At 37.9% G+C, this 24,661-nt stretch overlaps 2 protein-coding genes across 5 annotated transcripts; one reads left to right on the top strand and one right to left on the bottom strand.

The window, feature by feature from the left end:
- The first annotated feature begins 1,971 nt into the window (after positions 1–1,971).
- LOC122300322 (pleiotropic drug resistance protein 3-like) lies at positions 1,972–19,617 on the top strand. Of its 4 annotated transcripts, XM_043110877.1 has the most exons (24): positions 1,972–2,499; positions 3,784–3,907; positions 4,087–4,172; positions 4,566–4,650; positions 4,997–5,156; positions 5,249–5,325; positions 5,398–5,451; positions 5,558–5,648; positions 6,000–6,301; positions 6,378–6,659; positions 6,759–7,072; positions 7,163–7,323; positions 7,395–7,501; positions 7,577–7,730; positions 7,816–7,959; positions 8,077–8,150; positions 8,249–8,581; positions 14,767–15,057; positions 16,173–16,256; positions 17,309–17,442; positions 17,582–17,809; positions 18,087–18,258; positions 18,349–18,603; positions 19,147–19,617. In XM_043110877.1, the coding sequence occupies exons 1-24, from the start codon at positions 2,177–2,179 to the stop codon at positions 19,411–19,413; spliced, it is 4,302 nt and encodes a 1,433-aa protein (XP_042966811.1). In that variant the 5' UTR covers positions 1,972–2,176; the 3' UTR covers positions 19,414–19,617. The 4 variants fall into 4 exon arrangements, with proteins under 4 accessions (XP_042966811.1, XP_042966812.1, XP_042966813.1 ...); XM_043110878.1 differs by lacking the exon at positions 1,972–2,499 and having other exon boundaries at positions 3,853–3,907; positions 4,438–4,650; XM_043110879.1 differs by lacking the exons at positions 1,972–2,499; positions 3,784–3,907 and having other exon boundaries at positions 4,438–4,650; positions 5,004–5,156.
- A 162-nt stretch (positions 19,618–19,779) lies between these two features.
- Positions 19,780–22,378, bottom strand: LOC122300323 (pentatricopeptide repeat-containing protein At3g06430, chloroplastic). Its single transcript, XM_043110881.1, has 2 exons — positions 21,893–22,378; positions 19,780–21,282 (listed from the first exon to the last, which is right to left on the bottom strand). The coding sequence occupies exons 1-2, from the start codon at positions 22,271–22,273 to the stop codon at positions 20,137–20,139; spliced, it is 1,527 nt and encodes a 508-aa protein (XP_042966815.1). The 5' UTR covers positions 22,274–22,378; the 3' UTR covers positions 19,780–20,136.
- Between the last annotated feature and the right edge of the window lie 2,283 nt (positions 22,379–24,661).

Genomic DNA, 24,661 nt, shown 5'->3' with positions numbered 1-24,661 from the left:
TGGACACTCCATTTAATTTTGTTTAAGCAGTCTATTTAACTTTAAGGATATACATTTCAGATTTCTTTCTTTCATAGAGTGGGACACTTTCATGTTTTGGCTGAACAAAGCAAGGACAAGCAAGATAAGGAAAATCCCATAAATTAATGGCATTATGCCAAAGAAGAAGAGTCATAGCCTATGGCTAGACTATATGGCTTGCTGCATTTTTGTTTCATCTCGTTTGAAGAAAAATAATAATCTTCCAAACTTCCATTACAATCATTGAAAAAGGTAATTAAGTCCATTGCACTTGGGATTGACAACATTAAAGCACCAGCCAATGGCTATACATAGCGTGTATGAAGAATAAAATCCTTCCCCACATATATTGAGGATGGTGATTGGGCATCATTGCTTGAATAAGGTTAGCCTTTTCACATCAACAAGAGCAATGAATTATTGGTATCATTTTTGAGTGTTGCTGAAGAATGCTGACAGAAATTTCCCTTAAAAGTCATATATTTTTTCAAGGAAATTCAGTGTGGTGAAGTGAAAACCATTGGAATTAATGTTATAAGACAGCACAAACAATATAATTGCAGAAACGATATTATTACACAGACATGCTTTAAGTTACACCATAAGTGTGCTTAGGCTGCACTATATAAATGGTTATAAGGAGTCCTAATTGCGAAAAACCCTTTAAATATATCATGTAGATGTGCCTAGTTTGTCCTTGAACCGAGACGAATGGTATCAGTATCAACTTGATACTTGTGCGTTTTCTTTGGCAAAGAGGACAGCACTCCAATATTGATTGGTGCTTGGAGTGCTGTGTTTTAAACCGGCCTACCATGTGTGATTTGATAGTGAGAACTGTTGAGAATGGGTTGATTCCTATTGAAAATATAGTTCCAAAGACTTGGCTCGATTGTAGTTTGATCCTGATTAGACTGTGGCTCAATTGAACTTTGGCTTAACACTTCGTTCGATAGTTCGCTTAAGCGAATTCCAGACAAATTGTACGCTCGATAGTCAGCTCGAGCAAACGCTAGGCAGATTGTTTGCTTGACATGCTACTAAAGTGAATGTTTGTAATTAGAGATTTCCACATAGTACAACATAAATACATGTTATTTTTAATTGTATTAAGAATTTTGAGCAGCCAGAGCAAAGAAAAAAAGAGAGAGATTTCCTTTTGTAAGTTTTAAGAGTTCATTAAGTATATTGGAGTTTTTGAGAATAAGAAGTGATTTGTTATACGTCTCTTATACTCAATTTTTCTAATAGTGAATTCTTTGAGACCGACTCTGCTAGTGGATATAGGCTTATTCAAGTCGAACCACATAAATTTTTGTGTTTTTTATATAATTGTCAAATTCTTTTATTTACTTTCACTTTTTATATTTCAAATTAGCAACTGATAGTCAATTAATCCCACCATAAGCAATCTATTTACAAGTCTGCTTATTGATACATAAAACGCATCGTTGTGGTAGATTTCTACCACATCAGCTAGCATGAAAATTTATTTGTGTTGGGACTATTTTGTCCTAATTATAATAGACCCCATGTTTATACACAAACTTAATTAAAAATAATAAAACTCTTTTTCTAACGGCCGTGAGTAAGCCAAATTTTCTTTTCGAGAAATGCTACACATCATCCCACACCACATATTTTATATATTAAAATAATATTTTTTATTTATTTTTATTTTTTATTTCATTTTATTCTTATTAAACTAATTAAATTATTCTATTTATCATCTACACATTACATATTTATTATAAAAAAAATAAAAAAAAAATAAAATAAATATGATGTGTGAAGTGTAAGAATGATAAGAAAAATTTTCCTTTTTTAAAACATTACCATGAAGTAGTTACCGTGTTAGGTATTAAAAGACAGGTGGCCAGCCAGAGGCAACTGTTTATCTCATTACGAAAATTATACATAGCAGCCTTAATAGACACAAAAGGCTGAAAATTCTCCAAGTCAAATGTCCCTTAATTTCATTTCATTTATACCGATCAGACCGTCTAGTAGTTTGCGTTGCAGTCCAAGGAAAAACCAGCATATCTTTTTTATTTAAACCGTGCTTGTCAACTTCGAGTTACAACAAGTTGTCTACTAAAACTTGGAGAAGACCGGTGTGGTGCTGCTCCAAGCAAAAACCAACACATCCATTCAAATGGAGTTGTCCACCATTGAAGGAGGCATTCAACCACCATTTCAACAAACTGGTGCAGATTGTTTTATAGAGGAGAAAGATGAGGAACTTCAGTTGCAATGGGCTGCAATTGAGAAATTACCTACATTTAAACGGCTCAGAACCTCAATGTTTGGTATTGATCACGACCCCGGAAGCAGTGGAATGGAATTTAAAGGGAAGAGGACGACAGATGTTACCAAGCTTAGAACAGTTGACAGACATCTTTTCATTCAGAAGCTCATAAAGCACATTGAGAATGATAATCTCCGGTTGCTGCAGAAACTGAGAGACAGGATAGACAGGTTTGTCCACGTTTATAAGTTAATAGAGGAGTAACTCAACCAGTTCCAGAAAATCTAATTTATCCCCCTTCTCTCTCTCTCTCTCTCTCTCTCTCTCTCTCTCTCTCTTCCTCTCTCTCTCAAGTTACGACAAGAATAGGTTTAAAATAGCATTTTAAGGCCCCTTTTATGCTAAATTACTGATACTGAGGCCATGTTTAAATTCCTGTTTGGACCTTTAATTTCAGTCTATCACAGCATACCATCTTCTGCGAAGTATAAGATATCGTTAGGGGTATACATATATACACATCTATGTGTATATATATATATATATATATATCATGATCGAAACAAGAAAACTAACATTGATATATTGGTTAGATTTATTCTTACTGATTCAAATGTTTACAAAGAGATTTTTTATTTTATTTTTTTTTTAAGAAGAGTTTGGGCCCAAGAGTGACTCCTCCTCAATTTTATTCATAAACCCTTACTCATGGCAAAGGAATACCGTAGTAATAACATCACACTTGGGGGGTTACAAGAAAGAACAACCAAAACCTAAGTGTCAAAAAGACCTTATACTCTATAACCAAAATCCAACAAGAACAGCAAAAATTATTAAAAGAAAAACAACAACCAACAAAATTAAGCAAATCTAACATGAGGAAGAGCCATTTTGTCCATCTTCAACATTCCTTTTAGTAAATGTGGAAGTAAAGAGAAATCCTCCCATATCATACTATTATCGTCAGAACCCATCCGAGCCAAAAAATCTGCAGGAGCATTGCCTTGTCTATATACATGAGAAATAGAATAGTTCAATGTACCAAGAATCTCAATAATTTCTTCCAAAAAATCTTCAAAATAGCATAGACCACAATGAGATTTCATCACCCACTGGAAAACAATCATAGAATCAAGCTCACTATCAACATTAACTAGATTCAGGCTTTTCACAATCTGTAATCCAAGAAGGAGCTCCATCCCTTCAGCATAGTTACTTGATCCGAAGCCAATATGTTCCGCAAAATATCTAATCAACTTCCCACTATGATCTTTGATGACCCCTCCAGCACCCGAACAGCCCGGGTTACCTAACGAACTACCATCCACATTTAGCTTCACACGATATTGAGTAGGTTTAAGCCACTTGACAATGTGCATAGGTTTTGATTTCAGAGGTTTAATAGGAATATTGAGTCTTTGTAAAATAGTCTCATCATCATGAGATATTGGGGACGTACCTGCTTACAAAAAAATAAGTACACAAACTAACATATCTTAATGTGATAATGCTAGGGTGAACGTAAAGTTACCCACTGTGGAGGTGAGATACAAGAATCTGTCTGTGGAAGTCAAGTGCGAAGTAGTCCAAGGGAAGCCTCTTCCGACGCTATGGAACTCTCTCATGAGTCAGTTATCAGTAAGTATGCATTTGTTCTTTATAACGGTAGATAAATCTGTGTCACTTTCCTGCCCAAACCTCTAAGTCCTGAATCGAAGAAATAATACCTAAAACCAATCCCATGACAACAAAGTCATCAGCAAAAATAGCTACACGTTTTGTCTTATAAATTTAATGAAAACTTCTCTCTGGAACAGGTTTTTAAGAAGGTAATACGGTGCAATTCTCAGGAAGCCAATATAAGCATCTTAAAAGATGTTAGTGGCATCATTAAACCATCAAGGTAAGCCAGATTTTATTTGGGGGACATCACAAAGCATGTATATATATATATACACATTAAAAGAAATCAGGGGCTTTGATTTGAATTGAACTTGTGGTAGTATTGACTATTAGTCTATTGAGGAAATGGCTGACTTTGGCAGAAAGGATTGCAATGTAGAGGATGAAATGCAACACGTTTGAATAAGATTCTAATGCTAGATACTGGAATAGCACATAGTAAAGCCACTTTTGATTTAGATTCAGTACTATGTTTCTTGAAACAGGCAAGACAGAAAAAAGTTTACATGAAAGTCATTCGAATTTATCCGAGTCAGCTAAGTTACAAAAATCATGTCAAGATTCAATTTACGGGCCAAAATTGTTTACTCCTAATACTTCTCTTTGAATGCAGGCTTACACTTCTGCTTGGTCCCCCAGGCAGTGGGAAAACGACCTTGTTATTGGCTCTTGCCGGAAAGCTAGACCAATCTTTAAATGTGAGCAATTCAAAAGGCTAGAGTAGAAGAGCATAAAAGCAGTGAGTTACTAGGAAAGAAAACTCATTCTTAAAACAGTTCAAGATTATATTGGCTTAAATTTAAGATTGTACAGAAATTGCATGCAACTATGGTTTGAACCAACAAAGAGCATGATCAGCATTCAGACTGATGCATTTTGTCCACATCAGAATTCCATTGGCTTTTATATTCCATAGGAAATTAATCTTATTTATGGTTCATACACGATAACAAGTAATTAATCTTATCTATACTTCATGATTATGAGATAATCAGATTTAAATGTCACAATCTTTACAATAATCCTCAGCTTGTTCCTTCTTAGGTTGCAGGGGAAATCTCTTACAATGGTTACAAACTAGATGAGTTTGTTCCACAGAAATCATCAGCTTACATAAGCCAATATGACCTGCACATACCTGAAATGACTGTGAGGGAAACAATTGACTTTTCAGCTCGCTGCCAGGGTGTTGGAAGCAGAGCTGGTAAGGCTTATTTTCCCTCATGCCTTCATTTCCAGGGTACTCATGCAATGAGTTCACATATTTGAAGTTAATTTCCATTTCTCTGTATGCAGATATCATGATGGAAGTAAGCAGAAAAGAGAAAGCAGCAGGAATTGTCCCCGACCCTGACGTGGACACTTATATGAAGGTAATCCTTAGTTTGTAAAACTTTGCTGGAATTTGTTGGACAGTATACCAGACCATAACATGATACTTGCAGGCAATAGCAGTTGAAGGACAAAAAAGAAATCTCCAAACAGACTATGTTTTGAAGGTAGTTTTTCTTCAAACAGAGCTAGATTAATTTAGGTAATGGAGAAGTTCAAACAAGATGTTTTTTTCCAACGTGATGTGTAAACTACAACATTTTGGCCTTTTAGATCCTTGGACTGGATATCTGCAGTGACATAATGGTTGGCGATGCATTGGAAAGAGGCATTTCGGGTGGCCAGAAGAAAAGGTTAACAACAGGTTGTTGACAAAAGATTATGTCGCTAGTTCATTTCCTTTTGCATACAATTTTGCAGTTCTAGTACATCTCAGACGATCCTATTCTCAACCAGGCCTTCTTGAATTCCCTCTTCCCTTGAATTCACATCTTCAATCTACTATACATATCAGGCATTCTATTTATAAATCTTATAAGAGTTTTTCTTGAACATAAAAGGAATCATCAAAGCTTCATCTTGTTCTAAAACCTTCAGTTTGGAAATTGTTATGTGATAGCTTCACAATTTGTTAAACCTCTTCCCTAGTGAGAAAGTGACTAAAATACTTCCTATGCAAGCAACCCTAGATTTTCATGGCTACTTTGCCTGGCAGGGGAGATGATTGTTGGGCCCACAAAAGCTCTATTTATGGATGAAATATCGACTGGATTGGATAGCTCCACAACCTTTCAGGTTGTTACCTGTCTTCAGCAATTGGTGCACATCACTGATACAACTGCATTGGTTTCACTTCTTCAACCAGCTCCCGAAACATTTGATCTATTTGATGAAGTGATACTGATGGCAGAAGGGAAAATAGTATACCATGGTCCTCGTAGTCATGTACTTCAATTTTTTGAGGATTGTGGTTTCAAGTGCCCAGAAAGAAAAGGTGCTGCAGACTTCCTTCAGGAGGTGAGAAAATATCTCCTTTTCTCCTGTTGGCAACAGTTCTGATCGCTTCATATCTTCTGATTTCAACTTTCTACAGGTAATCTCCAAGAAGGACCAGGCACAATACTGGTACCATGCTGGCCTTCCCTATAATTATGTCTCAGTGGATCAGTTCTCTCAAATGTTCAAAGCAAGCGATTTAGGACAGAGGTTAAATGATGATCTCTCAGAGCCGTATGACAAATCTAAGAGCCACAGAAATGCCTTGTCGTTCAGTATTTACTCTTTGAGAAAATGGGAATTGTTCAAAGCTTGCATGTCCAGAGAGCTACTTCTCCTGAAACGGAACTCATTTGTCTATGTGTTCAAGACAGTCCAGGTTATAATTTAAGCACAAGAATTCTTAGCGTGGTTTTGTACAATTAAACTGCCAAACCACATCGAACTAAAACTTTTTCAAAATTCCCTTATTCCGCAGCTTGTCATCACTGCATTTATTGCAATGACCATATTTCTACGCACTCAGACGACTGTGGACTTGAACAGTGCCAATTATTTTTTGGGCGCTCTATACTATACACTTGTCAGACTCATGACTAATGGAGTTGCAGAACTGTCCTTGACAATCACCAGACTCCCAGTGGTTTACAAGCAAAGATCATTCTATCTGTATCCAGCATGGGCTTATTCCATTCCAGCATCTATACTGAAAATTCCATTTTCTCTGGTTGATTCCATACTTTGGACAGCACTGACTTACTATGTTATTGGGTATAGCCCTGAAGTAGGGAGGTAACTTTTAAAATCCATATAAAGAAAACGTTAAAAGGATAAATGTCTCCCCTTTATAATCTTTAAGATTCATATGTGGAAATGATTCAGGTTCTTTTCCCAGTTTCTTCTGCTGTTTGCCCTACATCTAGCATCAACGTCTATGTGTCGTTTCATCGCCTCAATTTTCCAGACTATGGTGACTGCATCAACTTGTGGTGCTTTGATCTTAATGACACTTTTCTTGTTTGGAGGCTTCATCATTCCTAAAAGTAAGTGCATCCATATTTTCTTTTTCTATGGGATAACAACAAGACTACTTACAGAGTTTTCTTATTTGCAGCCTCTTTACCACCTTGGCTGAGTTGGGGCTTCTGGCTTTCTCCCATGACTTATGCGCAAATAGGCATAGCACTAAATGAATTCCTTGCTCCACGATGGCAAAAGGAGGTAAGCTGAACAGGACAAATGCTGTTCCCTTGTTCAGAAGAATTTTTAAGTAGCCTGTCCACTCTCATTTTGTAGATTTCAAAGGGAAACACGACCATAGGGAGGGAGGTTCTAACCAGTCATGGCTTGAACTTTGAGAGCTATTTCTATTGGATATCATTAGGGGCTTTGCTTGGGTTCACTATACTTTTTGATGCAGGCTTTGTCTTAGCCTTAACTTACTTGCCAGGTAAGATCCTTTCACTAGAGAAAGAAGCATAACAAGTGAAGTTCAAATTCCATTCAGTTCACCTATAAGCTTGTAATGAATACAGCTCCTAAAATGTCTCGAGCTATTATTTCAAAGAAAAGCATTTCTCAAATACAAGAAAAAAATGGTAGCAGAAGTAGCACACAACTGGATAACCGATCAACTCTAGGTACCTTTTCCAAAGCTACTGAAGAGACAAAAAGTTCTGGTAAGATAAAACTTTGAGCTTATAACTTCTTAGCTAGTAATAAAAAGAACATGATACCTAATTCACTGAATAAACTTTGGTTATTAAATGATAGTAGAGAATGTGTTGGTCGTACAGGGATGCTGGTCCTACCATTTGAGCCTCTGACAATAGCATTCAAGGATGTGCAATACTTCGTTGATATGCCTCTGGTAGTCAAATTCAACCAATGAGTTACATATGACTTTTATTTATTTGACCATTAGAAAGAAATTACTGATTACTTGTCAGCTTCATCTCTCCTGCACAGGAGATGAGAAAGAAAGGTTTCAATCAGAAAAGGCTTCAGCTGCTTCGAGATATTACAGGAGCATTTAGGCCAGGAATTCTTACGGCACTTATGGGGGTCAGTGGAGCTGGGAAAACGACTCTCATGGATGTCCTTTCTGGAAGGAAAACTGGAGGTATTATTGAAGGGGATATAAGAATAGGAGGGTATCCCAAGATCCAGAGTACATTTGCAAGAATATCAGGTTACTGTGAGCAAAATGATATACATTCTCCTCAGATTACTGTAAAAGAATCAGTGACATACTCAGCTTGGTTGCGGTTGCCACCAGAGATTGATCCAGAGACAAAAGCTGTATGAAATCCTCTGCTTCCCCTCCACAATTATTATTAATAGTATTTCTGTATTATAATTCAAATTTCAAACAATTTCTAAAGGGAGTCAAAATTTTGTGCATTATCATCATAAGTAAACCAAGTCTCTAACAACAATAAAGACAGGCTTCAAGAGTCTTTAGCAAATATACTCTAATTTAAAATTCATAGTAAACATTAGCAAAAAATTAAGACTTTGTTGTATTGTTAAATTTGACTTTTAATTATTACTGTCAGAAACTTGATGACTTAGAGACTTGTGTCCACTAGTGTCACACTTTTAGACAGTCAACTACTTTAATTGGATTGAAATATATGGAAGAAACAAGAGAATGATATAAACTTAAATGCATGTTTAGATCAAGCTGAAAATCCCCGAATATTTTTTTTTGATAAGTAATATGATATTTCATTGATAAAAGGATAGGCATAGCCCAAGTACACTAGAGGTATACAAAAGCATACACCTTTTTAAGAACTAGTAACAGTTACAAGAAAATCATGAAAACTAAGCCCATTTAAATCCAACCCAATAGCCCACATAAATAGAGTCTTCCAAAAGAAACTCCTAAACTCTTCCAAGGAACGTTCATGGTCCTCAAAGAGTCTCTCATTACGTTCACTCCAAATACACCAAAGAATACAAATAGGGGCCATTTTCCAAACAGCTGCAATCTGTGGTGTCCCAGTAATACCTCTCCAGCATGCCAAAAGATCAACCACCCGGCCTGGCATCACCCATGCTATTTCCATCTTGCTGAAAAAGTAGTTCCACATGTCTCTAGCATACTCACAATGTAAAAGTAGATGATCCACCGTTTCCCCACTCTTCTGACACATACAACACCAGTCCGTGATAACAAGGCCCCTTCTCCTCAGATTATCATTAGTTAGTATCTTGCCTAAGGCTGCTGTCCAAACAAAAAAGGCAGCCTTTGTTGGTGCTTTAGTCCTCCAAATGTTCTTCCAGGGGAAAGAATGTCCTTGTTGCCCAGTAATAGAATTATAAAACGAGCGTACTGTGAATTTTCCTTTCCTCGAAGGTCTCCAAATCATCACATCTTCAGTTGTGGCAGCAATAGGAATGTTATACAGCAAATTAAAAAAATCCACCAGCATGTTCACTTCCCAGTCGTGTACCTCCCTAATTAGGCTGATATTCCACTCTTGTGAACCTTGTATAGTTACCCTCAAATCAGCTACCATGGCATCTGGATCCCTTGCAATACTGTAAATAGCAGGATAAGCCTCCTGCAACACTGTGTCACCCACCCAACAATCCTTCCAAAAGCGTATCCTTCTTCCATCCCCCAAGCTCAATCGAGTATTACTAGCAAAAGAATCCCATCCTTTCCGTATGAACTTCCACAACCCCACTCCATAGGACCCCCTTCCCTCTTTTGTACACCAACTCCCCGTTTCACAACCATATTTCAAATCTATCACCCCTTTCCATAAGGCTCCACTCTCATTGTTATATCGCCAAAGCCATTTTCCTAATAAAGACCTATTAAGAATCCTCACATTCCTAACCCCCAATCCGCCATCTCTCAAGGAAATGCACACCTTATCCCAGCCCACTAAATGAAACTTAAACTCCTCTCCTATTCCACTCCATAAAAAATCACGTTGAAGTTTTTCCATTCTACATGCAATGCTAGCAGGAAGAGGGAATAGAGACAAATAGTACGTAGGAAGATTTGAGAAAGTGCTCTTAATAAGAGTGAGCCGCCCCCCTTTGGATAAATATAACCTTTTCCAACCAGCCAACCTACGCTCAAATTTTTCCAAAACCCCATCCCAAATAGACTTAGCTTTGAAAGAAGCCCCCAATGGAAGCCCAAGATACTTCATCGGCAAGAAAGAGACCACGCATCCCAATATGTTAGCCAATCTGCTCATGTTACTTACATCCCCTACTGCGACCATTTCTGTCTTATCAAGATTAATCTTCAATCCGGAAATAGCTTCAAAACAAAGTAGAATGGCCTTCAATGATTGAATATGTCCAGCATTTGCCTCACACAATAGCAAGGTATCATCTGCAAATAAAAGGTGAGAAATAATAGTTTGGCTATGTGAATCCCCCACAGAGAAACCAGAGAAGAACCCTCCTCCTACAGCCGCCGTCACCATTTTACTCAGAGCCTCCATGACTACTACAAATAAAAGTGGTGATAATGGATCTCCTTGACGTAACCCTCGCGAACTATTAAAGAAGCCCACTGGTTCTCCATTTACCAAGACCGAGAAGCGTGCCGTTGACACACAATGCCCTATCCACTTCCTCCATCTTTCCCCAAACCCACATCTACTCAACATGTACAACAGAAAGTCCCAGTTAACATGATCGTATGCCTTTTCCATGTCTAGCTTACAAAGTATACCTGGAATTCCTGATCTGATTCTGCTGTCCAAACATTCATTGGCAATGAGAACCGAATCTAGTATTTGTCTCCCCCTAATAAAGGCATTTTGCGATTTAGAGATAATCTTTTCCATTACCGTGCTCATTCTATTCGCCAACACCTTCGACAATATCTTATATACACTGCCAACAAGACTGATCGGTCTAAAATCTTGTACCTCTATTGCCCCAGCTTTTTTAGGGACTAAGGCAATAAAAGTAGCATTTAGGCTTTTTTCAAATTTGCCATGAGTGAAAAATTCCTGGAAAACCCGCATAACATCTTCTCTCACCACCTCCCAACAAGTTTGGAAAAAAGCCATGTTAAAACCATCCGGGCCTGGAGCTTTATCTTTATTCATTTTCCTAAGAACTTTATGTACTTCTTCCTCTTCAAAAGGTCTCTCCAACCACACCCTACTAACTTGGTCAATACTCTCAAAAGTTAGGCCATCCACCTTAGGTCTCCAAGCAATAGGTTCTGACAATAAGTTTTCAAAATGTGCAGCTACATATTCCTTCATTTCCGCCTGATCTGACGAGGTAATACCATCAATATTCAGAGACTCAATGGTATTGAACCTCCTATGTGCATTAGCTACGCGATGGAAAAACTTGGTGCATTTATCCCCCTCCCGAAGTCATAACGCCCTTGACTTTTGCCTCCATGAAATCTCCTCCAATAAGGTAAGTCTTTCGAGTTCAGTTACTACTTGCTCTTTTCGATTGATCTCATCACCTACTCCCTCCAAACTTTGTAATTCTTGAAGTAAGCAATTTTTCTGGTTAGTTATTTCACCAAACTCCTGCTCATTCCATGTCTTCAAATCCTTCTTCAAAGCTTTCAATTTTCCAGCCAACACCTTACTCGGATTACCCTCAAATACATAAGAATTCCACCAATTTCTAACCAAATCCACAAACCCCTCCTTTTTTAGCCACATATTTTCAAACTTAAAAGGCCTCTTACCCCCTTGCACACCACCCCCATCTAGTAAAACAGGAAAATGGTCAGAACATAACCTCTGGAGCCTCTTCTGGATCAGATCTGGAAATTGCATCTCCCACGAAGGCGAAATAAGAAACCTGTCCAATCTTGACCAAGTGTGATTATTAGACCAAGTGTACTCCCCTCCCATCAGAGGAATATCCATAAGGCCTAGTTCAAAGATAAAGTCCGAAAACTCCACCATTGCTGAATTTTGAAGTCCCCCCCCCCCCCCCCCCCCCCCCCGATCTTTCGGTAGGGAATCTTGTTACATTAAAATCCCCACCAATGCACCATGGGACCTCCCACCAAGAATTAAGTCCAGCCAGCTCATCCCACAACCTTTTCCTCTCCCTATCCAAATTAGGCCCATAAACCCCAGCGAATGCCCATACAAACCCATCTTCCAAATTTTTAAAGGAACACCCCACTGCATACTCCCCCATAAACTCATCAGTACACTCCACAACCCTCTTATCCCACATAACCAAAATACCTCCCGAGGCCCCTTTCGATGGTAAATATATCCATCCTACATATTGACAACTCCAAATGCTTCTAATAATTCTTCTACTAATGATTTTCAACTTTGTTTCCTGCAAACAAATGACGTCCGCCTTCCATTGCCTTAATAAAGCCCTTATACAAAGACGTTTATTCGACTCATTCAACCCCCTAATGTTCCAACTCAGAATTTTTGGCTTCATTTACAAACTGCTCCAGCCCTTCCCTTATTTCTGCCCCTACTCGCACTTCCCTCCTTTCCTTCATAATTTATAGACCACATCAAGCGTTTCAGCTCCCTATCTCTTTTTGACCCTACTCCCTGATGTCCTGCTGCAATGGCTGTAATCAAAGCTTTAAATTGCTCTTCGTACCCCTCACAAGATATTCCCAAACAGCTTTGAAGGTCCTCAACCTTTTTTAAAAGCCAGTCAGTGGAAATATTAGGGGGAATCACATTTAAAGGTGTGGGATCCTCTCCTACAGCCTCCTCCTCCTCTGTTGGAGTACTAGTAGGATCATACAACATCAACATCCCTTCCTCCTTAGCTGAAGAGCACCCTCCCTCCACCTCTTCCACTGTTTTTTCTTGTATCCCCTCACACGGCACCCCCAAGCCCTCTAGTTTCTCACCAGACTGGATTACAGGTAAAAACACCTGCTCTAATGGTTCAGAACAAGTCACCGAAATGTTCTGTACAAACCCACTCGATGAAGACCCTCCCTGGACAGCTCCCGAACCCTTGCTGAAAAGAATGGGCTCACTCCCGTTACTTAAAGCCTCCATTTCATTTTCCAGCGACTGTACTACCACCGGCGGGACCTCACCTGAGCTGCCGCACGTGGTTGATCGGTTCTGTGCCAGAACCACCCCTAGACTCGGCCCTAGAGGTACTGTATCGGACTCCCCATACAGACCCTCAATCTCGGCCCCCTCCCTTTCCGGCGACTGTACGACCACCGGCAGGACTTCGCCTGAGCCACCTTCCACCGTCGGCCGGTTCTGTGCCAGAGCCAACCCAGGACCCGGCCCTATAGGTGCCATATCGGCTTCAATGGTCAGACCCAAAACACACTGTTTCGGGTCTTTTACACGCCAGTTCAGGCCTGAGTTTTTACTCGGGCCCAGCCCATGCACACCCTTGCCCAGGCCCAGCCCGTGAACCACACCTTTGCCCTTTGGATCCTCCTCTCCCCCCTGGCCCACTTGTATCTGTTTTCCAGCCCCCATCTCATTCTGTCCCTGCTTTGCAATCCGTGGGCCACAGCCCACTATCTGGCCTAACTCTATTTCAACCCCTTTATTCTCCTCAGCACACCGTAACAGCCTACTTAAGTTGACTTGCAAAGCATCAACCTGACACTTTATCTCCTGTAAAGCACTCAACACCGTTTCCTCATTCATACTAGCTCTACTAGCTTCCCCCTTAGCCTGCAACCCATCCTTTAGCAGACCTACCCCTCCTCTAGCACCTGCCATAGTCTCAGAGTGATGTGACCCCCTGACTGTAGCTTGGAGCACCTCCCTGTAAGACCTGTAAGAAGAGCTTTGTGGTGGCTGTGAAGCTGCACCACCAGTACAGCCAGCTTCCCTCAGTGCCTCCACCATTTTCCTCCACCCCCTTCCTTCCTTATCCTCTGGAATAAACAAGAAATTCCGATATCCTCCCCCCCCCCATATTCCATCAGCTCTAAAAAACTTCCTCTAGAATTAGTACGTTTCTGTGCAACATACCCCCTATCACCTTCTCTATGCCCAGAAAAAAACTCCTTCCTACCAGCTTTCAAGCAATCCTCTAGAGCTTTTAAGAACCACCTTCCCGTGCCTATCCTCAGTCTAACCTTTTTCACCACCTTCCAACCTTTTTCAGTAAGATGAACCCAACTTCCCTCCCTTACTACCTCAAAAATCTTAGATTCAATCGCCACCCGTTTCCTCATAACTCCACTAATCTACTAACTCTCCTCTATAATCACCAAAGCTTCACCAGAATGGAATAGTTTTCATCCTCAGGGTTTTGGTTGTACGGAGAGAACGGAAAGCATAAATGAAAATCTTAAAAAAATGACCGCATAAATAGGTTTATCCCCGAATATTGATGATGCATATAGCACAAACAAACAATTACCGATGCTTGTAGACAAACAAAATTTCTTTCAGAGGACACAACTATACTGTTATATATACTTCTATCTATTGACACAATCGATTAAAAATTATGATGCACTCATTACTCATATCACTCTATGCAAATCTATAATGCAGAGATTTGTAGAAGAAGTCATTGAAACAATTGAACTTGACGATATAAAAGATTTTTTAGTTGGCATTCCTGGCCAAAGTGGCCTATCTACTGAACAACGTAAAAGGCTAACCATTGCAGTGGAGCTTGTTTCCAATCCATCGATTATATTTATGGATGAACCTACATCAGGTTTAGATGCAAGAGCAGCTGCAATCGTAATGCGTGCAGTGAAGAATGTAGTTGCCACTGGAAGGACAACAGTTTGCACCATCCACCAACCAAGTATTGACGTATTTGAGAATTTTGATGAGGTAAAAGGACTAGTGTCCCCATGAGTTACTGACATAAGTTATTTCATTCTTCTTGGCCCCAGTATGCTAAAAGGTTTTGTATAGACAGCATGTTTTTAGCATTTGTGACCTTGATATGTCCTTGAACATTCAGCTATCAAAAGGTTACAGTAAATGTGCTTTGCTTGTGCTTAAATCTACCTAAAGCATATTCCCATATTCTAGGGTTAGTTAGTATGGGCTAATGATATACATATTACATTAGAACTGAACTCAAAGGTGCCTAATCCAAAGCATATGAGGGATGAAGGTTATTAACCGATGTTTTCACAGCCATGGTATATAAATTGTTAACCCATGATAAAGAGATCACATTAAAATTCAACTCAAAGGTGCCTAATCCAAAGTATTTGAGGGATTAAGATTATTAACCCATGCTTTCACAGCCATTTCATTAGTTACCTTGCAAGTTAATGTAAAGTACTTTTTACTACCTTAATAATTGTCAGTAATTGGGGCAACTCATCAGTCTTTGTTATCAAAATCTGATTTATTATGTGAAAACATCTTATTTTTCCACGTGCTTTCTCTTTTTATGTCCCAATGAGTACATGCATTTTTTTGTTTGGTTAATTTTTTCAATGCCATGATAAAAGAAGAGTACACTGTATTGACATACAATTAATTGCTCAAAATAATGTAAAGATCAACTACTATAGTACCAAATTTCCTTTAAATTGATTGTTGTTGCTCTACTTTATGAGTGAATCTTCACTTCATCCGACCTATTGTTCTCAAGCAGCTTGCCCTTCAATTTTTTTTCGCTTGCACAAGGATGAGGAATCTATAATCAATTAATAACAATATCGATCACTCTTCAGTCTTAAATTATGTATCACAGTGCCTAGAACAAAAGTATAAATATAACAATTCCAAGAAATCCAGAAAATTTAACTTTGATTTATGGTTGTAAGCTTCCGCTTAAAGCACGAGGCTTCAAAATATAATTTGTTAAGATAATACAAGACACAAGTTGAGGCACATGTTTGTTCACTACAGAAAAAAGTACTATATTCTTTCCAGTGTTGATATTGGATCATACTTTATACAACTCAATAGATGTTCTTTTGGTGCAGTTGATTCTAATGAAAATTGGAGGACAGATTATCTACTCTGGAATGCTAGGTCACCGTTCAAGTAAACTCATTGAATATTTTGAGGCAAGGACAAATTCACAATTAGAAATTCGTAAACTTCTTGTTGCAACATTAATGCACATTCATTTATCTGTACATATGCTGTTCCTTGAACCAATAGACCACAGCTTCTTTCTAACATTGACTATATACATAATAAAAATGACACTTGAGAAAGAATTATGTTGGATGCTGAAGTGATCTGAAACAGCAACATCTTTAGATAATGAGAGACACTTTTAATTGGTGACTAATTATACAAAATCAGAAATCAGAAACAACATTGTCCGATAAGCAGATACCAAGACACTATCATGAAAGCTAGTATATCATCGTTATGAAGATGATAACATACACTTATAAAAAAGCATTTATACACACATACACACACACAGAGTATGGAAGGACTAATTAAAGTGAGTTTAATGAATGGTGGCATGATCCCATGCAAGTTCCTTTTTTGGGTATAGAATTAGCGTGCAAGAGCTTATCAGAAAGATAATCAAAAGACATCAAAATTTATGTATATGGAATGGCAAATGACATCGGACCATCATAATGAACAATATGTTAAAAAAAAGTTACAATAGTATTCTCCAGTGCATGTGTTCATGTAAAAGTTCAAATCTACCAAAAAATAAACCCTAAATTGAATCTTGACTCCCAAGAAAAAAGGCTATTTAATGACTCCAAAATATTTGTGAAATAAGTTACAAATATATGTTGTCGTCTTCTGTATATTGCTTAATCCAATATTTTATAGATCAATTCCCAGATTGTTTGATTTATACCTACATATGATGGTAGCCTCCTAGTCCTCTCTTGACTCACTGCAAGGAAGTCTCGACTCTTAGCTATGGTGGAACTGGTGATAAGTATTTACTCATTGTTACTATCTGTAGAATGGAATATAAGACTGACAAAATACTCAAAATTAAAGTTGCTCGTTCATGTCAACTACCGACCAGTCTTTTTTCCTCACTTATTTAAATTTTTTTTAGCATACAACAATATTGAACAAATTTCATGAAAGTTGATATAGATTACTAATTTGAGTGTAAATCACCATTCAACAGGGTATTTCTGGTGTGCCAAAGATAAAAAATAATTATAATCCAGCAACATGGATGCTAGAATTTACTTCAGCTTCAGTAGAAGCAGAAATTGGTTTAGATTTTGCCAAAATCTATAAGGAGTCACCTCTGTATCGGTGAGTAAACAATTACTAGACGGCATGTATCACTCTATCTCGCATGAGGTTAAACTGTTCCCTGTAGTTTAGACATTTTAATGTAAATTATAGTTCGGTTGTAATTAATCATAGTATTTCGGTTGTTCTTTCATTCTAGTGACACCATCGAGTTAGTACAACAGCTGAGTGAACCACAGCCAGGATCAAGTGACTTGCAGTTTCCCTCTCGTTTTCCACAAAGTGGCTGGGTGCAGTTTATTGCATGCCTATGGAAACAACACTTATCTTATTGGAGGAGTCCTGAATACAACTTGGCACGTTTCGTGTTTGTGATTGCTGCCGCACTGGTGTTTGGGGCAGTCTTTTGGCAGAAAGGAAAGGAGATGTAAGCTTCTTTACATGCACGCTTTCCTTAGGATAACAAAAAGTTCAAAAACTTTGAAATGCATACACTTACACTTGCATATGCATTAAGAAAATGATTTCAAAAACATCTCTGATATGCATGCCAATAGTAAAGTTCATTTAGCTAAGTTCATTTTTTGAATTGCATATAACTATTTTTTTATGCCATTTGAGGTGTTCATCTAAACTTCCCTAAGCTAATTTTTGCATTATTATGGCCTGAGAAGCATCTAAATTCCTTATTTTCTTTTCTGAAGAAAAACTGAGCAGGATTTGTTCAACATACTTGGATCCATGTATAGTGCTGTAATATTCTTAGGCCTAAACAATTGTTCATCGGTTCTACCATATGTGGAAACTGAGCGCACCGTTCTGTACCGGGAAAAATTTGCTGGAATGTACTCCTCCAAGGCTTACACATTTGCACAGGTTTCTGACATTTCTACCAAAGCAAATCAAACGGTTGTTTTGTTCAGTAGATAGTAACAGCAATAACCTTTGTTTTTTTGAATGCTGTAGATGGCCATCGAAATACCTTATGTGCTGCTGGAAACAGTTTTCTATGTGGCCATTACATATCCAACAATAGGTTACCAATGGTCAATTTACAAGCTCTTTTGGTACTTCTATGCCACATTCTGCACTCTTCTATACTTTGTGTATCTTGGGATGCTGATTGTTTCATTGAGCACAAATGTCGAAGTAGCTTCCATTTTGGCAACTGCAGTCTACACCATATTGAACCTTTTCTCAGGCTTCCTAATGCCAGGACCGGTACTAATCCCTTTCAACTCTTCTATAAGTTGTCAATCGCATAGGATACTGGTTTAATTAGTCTTGTAAACAGAACTGGACAGTGGAGAGCTACCACTTTCCTTTTTTTTTTTTTTAAAAAAAAAAAAGAAAAATTACTGGATCTGCTTTTGGGCAATTGGTTTACATTTTTCTAATGTTTAACCTGACTAAAATGGGAGTCCGAATGGATGAGAAATGCAGCCACTACTTACTGATGCACCGTGGTCACCATTCATGTAAAACATCCAGAACCTGAACTTTCCCAGAAAGAAAATTTTAAAAACTTTTCTGCATGTTTCCCCAGAATATTACTGCTAAATTCATAGTAGATATCAACTTTCAGTGGCCACCTTCTCCTTCTCAATCTCCACCAACACGTCTCTAGATGAGTACTTAGAATTTGCAATTAGCCTCTAAAACAACAGCCTACATAAATGGATCTTAAATACAGTTTAGTTGTTCTTATACAATCTAGCACTTACAGTCTAGAGACAATAACCATGTTACTTGATATATTTACAGAAAATTCCAAAGTGGTGGGTCTGGTGCTATTGGATTTGCCCTACATCTTGGTCCCTAAATGGCCTGCTGACTTCACAATACGGAGACATGAATACAGAGATACTGATCTTTGGGGAGCTCAAGACGATTAGTTCTTTTATTAAGGATTATTATGGCTTTCAACATGATCGTTTAGGCCTTGTGGCCTTTGTTCTCATTGCTTATCCGGTCATTTATGCTTCCCTGTTTGCCTATTGCATAGGGAAAGTAAATTTCCAAAGCAGGTAGAAAGGAGCTAAAAATTGTTTCTTTGTCATACTTGGAAAAAGTTATCCATAATGTTAGAAGTTGAAAAAGATCTTCACAACATTTGTTAGTTCGTTGGGAGCGTGGCTTTTCAGCTGATGGCAAGGAAATGAAGCATATGTATGTACATACATATAAAATGTAAATTAGCAGAGATCCCTTTTATAGGATCTTTTTATGGCTAAAGTATTTCTCTTTGGTTATTCTAGGATAACACTTTCTAAAACAACTAAAAATACACCCTTATAGCGTTATTTCATAAAAAGAAAGAAAACGGTAAGTGCGCGCAAGCATAGGCTCGCATGTGCATATGTAACAGCAATTTCCTTTTAAATTTAGACCACGGAATAAAGGAAATATAGCCACGCAAATGGTATTTCATAAGAAGAAAACGTCAGATTTTCAAAACAATTAAAGAATCACCTCCAGTTTGTAGAGAGGAACTAATTACCTCTATCAACACATCAACCATCTACATAAGGTACCTAGATAATTTCCCCTTAAATACTACGGATGTCTAAAGACACCATATAGTAACTTCACAATGACATGAAGGCAGAGCAACTGTTGTTTTCCATCTCCGAAGCAAAGTTTGGACAGGCTGTTCATTCAGTAAACCCCATCAATGGTACCCGGTACCTTGTTAAAAGAGTAGTTCACCTGGACCTGAAAAAGTAGGAGATATAGAGAAGTGGCAACCTGTTCTCAATTGATCTCTACCATAGTTTCCATTGTAACGACCTCATCACTTTCATTACCATCAGACATCATTGCCTGCTGCTCCTGTTCCAAATCATAGATCTTGTCAGTCCTACCTTCATTTCTATATGCCTCCACCATGATAGAATATGTTGTGGAATTTGGTTGACATTGCTCATCTTTCATCCGCTTAAAAACTCTCTCCATCTCCATCAAATCCTTCGCTTTCACACATGCTGATATAACTGAATTATAAAAAGAGGTATTCTCAGGAATCTCAAACTTCCCGGCTAATTGAACAGTGCTAACCACCTTGTGGAATAGACCTGCATTGGCATATCCGTTAATCAGACAGCAGAATGTCTTGGTGTCGGCTTTCACTCCCTCAGCACGCATCTGATCAAATGTGTACCCCATGTTCTTTGCATCCCCTACATCTGCAAAAGCCTCAATCACATTGTTGTAAGTAGAGGTCGTCCATGGAAACTGAAGCTTCCTCATGTATTCCATAACGGATGACATTTTATCATACATTCTTCTTTTCCCATAAGCACCAATCAAGATGTTAAAAGTACGTGTTTCAGGCTCAATCCCGAAATTCCGGAATTTCTCGTACCATCTCTCCATCATATCAATCTCACCATTGTTACCAAACACACTAAGGATGGTGTTCATGGTCCAGACATCAGGTTTGCAAGTTCTGCTCTCCAGCATACCTGAAAGCACTTTCTCCATTTGGTCATATTTCCCGACCCTGCCATACCCACTTAACACAATGTTTTGGGTGACAGTGTTTGGATTTATTAACCTTTCAGCCATTTCTTCATACAAGGACTCAACTAAGTCGAATCGAGAAGTATCAACACAGGCTTTTATTAAGGTACTGTAAGTAAAAACATCAGGTTGGCAATGGGGGAGGGTCTTCATTTGGTTAAGAACTGAGAATGCCTCATCAATTTGATTGCTCCGACAATAAGCTCCAAGTAAAGCTGTGTAAAGTTCAGCTGTAGGATCACATCCTTCTTCAACCATTGTGTCAAAAAGTTGACGAGCGCGAAGTGGTTGGCCAGATCTTCCAAGCAAAACCAGAAGTTTCATGTAAGTCCCTTCTTTAGGTTGATAAAAGGGCTGTGCTCTGAGCATCTCAAATACCTGAGCAATCACAGTAGCCACAGTTGCATATAAGGACTCTACAAACCAGGTATATTGATTCTTATCTATCCATACGATACTAGTTATAAGATGTAAACAACAAGCGATCAATACATGAAAGCTGAAATAACTGAAAGGCTATGCTTTCTTCTTTGAAACTATGAAAAACCCACGTTCTCGTTGAGTTATTATGATAAGAATACAGACTCACACGTTTTCGCAAAGAAAACACAAATCAGTTCTATTATATTAAAAAAAAAATCTGAAAATTTAAGCAATCCCAACTGAGAGGATAAAAAGCATTTGCGCTGAGCACCTGATATGAAGATAAAGGAACAGATTCAATAGTTGCACAATTCACAAATTCAAGAAAACACAAATCAGTTTTATTATATAAAAAAAAAAAAAAAATCTGAAAATTTAAGCAATCCCAACAGAGAGGATAAAAAGCATTTGCGTTGAGCAACTGGTGTGAAGTTAAAGGAACAGATTCAATAGTTGCACAATTCAAATTCAAGTTCCCGGGACAAAAAGAAGAAGAAGAAGAAGAAGCTGATATAACACACTGCCACATAGAACGATGCCCAAAATCTTAGAAGCGTAGCTATACCTCAAGGGCTTGGAGCCACATCTTCTTTTGGATAAGTTCTGACAAGGCTTCGGTGACAGTGTTGGCCCAGGCCTTGGCGTTGTTCTTCCGGTCCAACTTCTTCTTCAGATTTTTAATGGGTGTCTTCTTCCCGCTACCCCGTGTGGATGTTTCTGAAAACCCAGGGAATTCCCCTTCCTTCCAGTGCCTTTTCTTAGCCACCGAGGAAGACGAAGACTTGGGATTGGTGGTCCTTTTCTCTGGAGCAGCGAAAGCGCATCGGAAGGGTTTAGATTTTGGGTTTTGGGGTTTGACGTTAATGCTGGAAATGATGTTCTTGTTGAGGTGATCGTGAGGGAGAGGAAGAAGCGAAGATGAGAATGAGAGGGATATAGAGGCCATGCTCGGACACAGTACTTGCCTCCGATGGTGAACGAACAAACAGTGTAATAAAGTGGGGTTTTAGGAGCAGCGAGCACTTGAATGGCTTCTTTTACCCTTATCCTCTGCCCAGCTTTATTTACTATTTATATCCAATTTCATTTTATAACCATCAAACAACTTTTACAATTCCAATTTCATTTTCAATTCAGAAATGTTGTCAACAACTTTTCTATTAATAAAATGTTAATTCTTTAAAAGATTTAAAAGAAAAATATTTTTTATTTTATTTAATGTGGTTGAATTTAAAAAAAAAAAAGATCTTTTATTAAATAATAATAAATAAAAATTTTATATGTAGTTACTTTTATAGACTCATTTGCACATAATTTTAAATTCTGTTCCATTTCAGTTTAGTATCTGGTACACTGTACCTTCTTGTTTCATGTCACTCCAAATTCTAGCCCATTTCGAACAAATTTCGGCCATTCCAGCCATAATTGACATTTCAGGTCTTATATTGTTTTGGATTATTTTTATAATTTTTTTGTCTTTGAATGTCATTTTTGTAAATTTTAAATATAGATGGTATTTAATTAATTATTGAATATAAAATATATTTACATAATTTTAATTTTTTGTAACTTTAAATATGTCCCTCTTTTTTTCAAAAAAAAAAATCATCATTTTTAATAATTTCTCTATCCTTTTATTTCTTTTCTTTGTTTTTGTGTCTTAACTCAAGTTTGTGATTTTCTTAATGTATATTCATTTTATAAATATTCAATTCTTCAATATATATATACACATATATATGATGCACACTTACATATATATATATATATATATATATATGTATTTAATCTATTAGTTGTTAGTTTATATAGACATATAAATATTTATATATAATATATAGTTAATCCCGAAATGGTACACTTGATTGCATCAGTACCAAAATATTTTGTTCCAGTACTTAAACCAGAATGGTCACCGAAATGAAATTTAAAACATTGCCATTGTGCACTCTATTAATGTGATTGATTAATTCATTTTTTTAATATAAAATAACTGTTTTGCCAAATCACATCAGTGGAGTGTGTAAAAAATACGCAAAAGTGACTATATATAGTAGAACTCAATAACAAAAAAGCTTTACTACTCACATTTGTGGTTTTGTTGTCATTGTATCATTGCCATTTGCTAATTCTTATATAAAAGAAAAAAACTCCATTTTAATTGATCCACATATACTTCATAGCTATGACTTGTGGGATTTTAGACCACACAAATCTAAAATTAATCATGGATTAGGTTGTGGTGTTTGTTATGTAATCGTGCGACCATCTCTTCTTCAACTTGGTGTGATAGACTGGCTTAAGTTCATCATTCTCTTGGCTTTTATGATTAAGATTGTGTGACGGGTTGAGATAGGAGCTGGAATGGATGTGCAGCGGAGGAGTATAGCAGGGAAATGGGAAGCTGATAACGAGGGAAGCAAAGGGGAGAAGGTGACAGTTTAATTAATTAAGGATTTAATGATACATTGTCATTTTCGTTTAGTAGTGTTGTAGTTTTGTGTCATTTTGCTTGTAAATCAAAAGTGATATGTGGAATGGCATCGTTTGATAGGAAGTAAATAGTGTTGTAAGTAGAAGGTGACGTCATTTTTGGTAGAATGAGTTGAACTCTTTTGATTGTATGTAAAACATTGTTGTTTTAATACATATAAATACTCCATGAGCTGGAAGAAGAGGCCAACTTTGGAATTTATATAACTCATTCCCTCTCTTTCTCTCTCTAGTTTTGGATTTTCTTGGAGGGTGACTCCCTCGAATGAGTCATTAGTAGAAGTTTCCCATTGATGCTGTGTTTCGCAACCAAAGCAACTCTGCGCTGGGCCGATTCGTTCCTGCAAAAATGGATGAATGAGAGCTCGGGGTGGTGAGAAACACCTATGATGCCTAAATCAATTTGGGTTTTTTGTCTATGAATTTAGAGCTCTCAAATGAGAGTGATTAGAGATTGTCTTGCCCATAAGGGGGGTATATATACATGGTATGGGTGGTCCCCTAGCAAACCAATCATGGTGATATTGCTCTATACTTAGGTCGTACCCTCTTCCAATGTTTTGTCGTGCGACAAGTCACCAATTACTAGTCATGGCAACTATTGTTAGTCCAAGGTTCATGTTGTGGCTTATTCGTTTCCGACCTTCATTAAATGCGTCGTGGTCTCGGCCTAGTGTGCCCACCTTCCAAGTTTGTCTAGTTATCAGTTTCCAGGGCCTAGGCTTGTCCCTGACTCTGTGTATATGGATTGTCAACTAGTAGAGGTGTTAGGCCTTTTGACCCAAGGGTCCACGTCTTGCGCGTGCTACTTTGTTGTTTCTTTCTAGACTTCCTGGGCTAA

Source organism: Carya illinoinensis, chromosome 2, assembly GCF_018687715.1.
Source record: "Carya illinoinensis cultivar Pawnee chromosome 2, C.illinoinensisPawnee_v1, whole genome shotgun sequence".
In the NCBI taxonomy this organism is placed as follows: Eukaryota; Viridiplantae; Streptophyta; class Magnoliopsida; order Fagales; family Juglandaceae; genus Carya; species Carya illinoinensis.
The sequence above is the reverse complement of the archived record's forward strand: the minus strand, read 5'-3'. Positions and strand labels throughout refer to the sequence as shown.

Bases quoted from the DNA above. Each gene is read 5' to 3' on its own strand.
- LOC122300322 (XM_043110877.1), top strand. From the start codon at position 2,177: ATGGAGTTGTCCACCATTGAAGGAGGCATTCAACCACCATTTCAACAA. The intron at 6,660-6,758 runs GTTATAATTTAA...CTTATTCCGCAG, and splicing joins ATGTGTTCAAGACAGTCCAG to CTTGTCATCACTGCATTTAT. The intron at 18,259-18,348 runs GTTTCTGACATT...TGAATGCTGTAG, and splicing joins AGGCTTACACATTTGCACAG to ATGGCCATCGAAATACCTTA.
- LOC122300323 (XM_043110881.1), bottom strand. From the start codon at position 22,273: ATGGCCTCTATATCCCTCTCATTCTCATCTTCGCTTCTTCCTCTCCCT. The intron at 21,283-21,892 runs GTATAGCTACGC...GTGATTGCTCAG, and splicing joins TGTGGCTCCAAGCCCTTGAG to GTATTTGAGATGCTCAGAGC.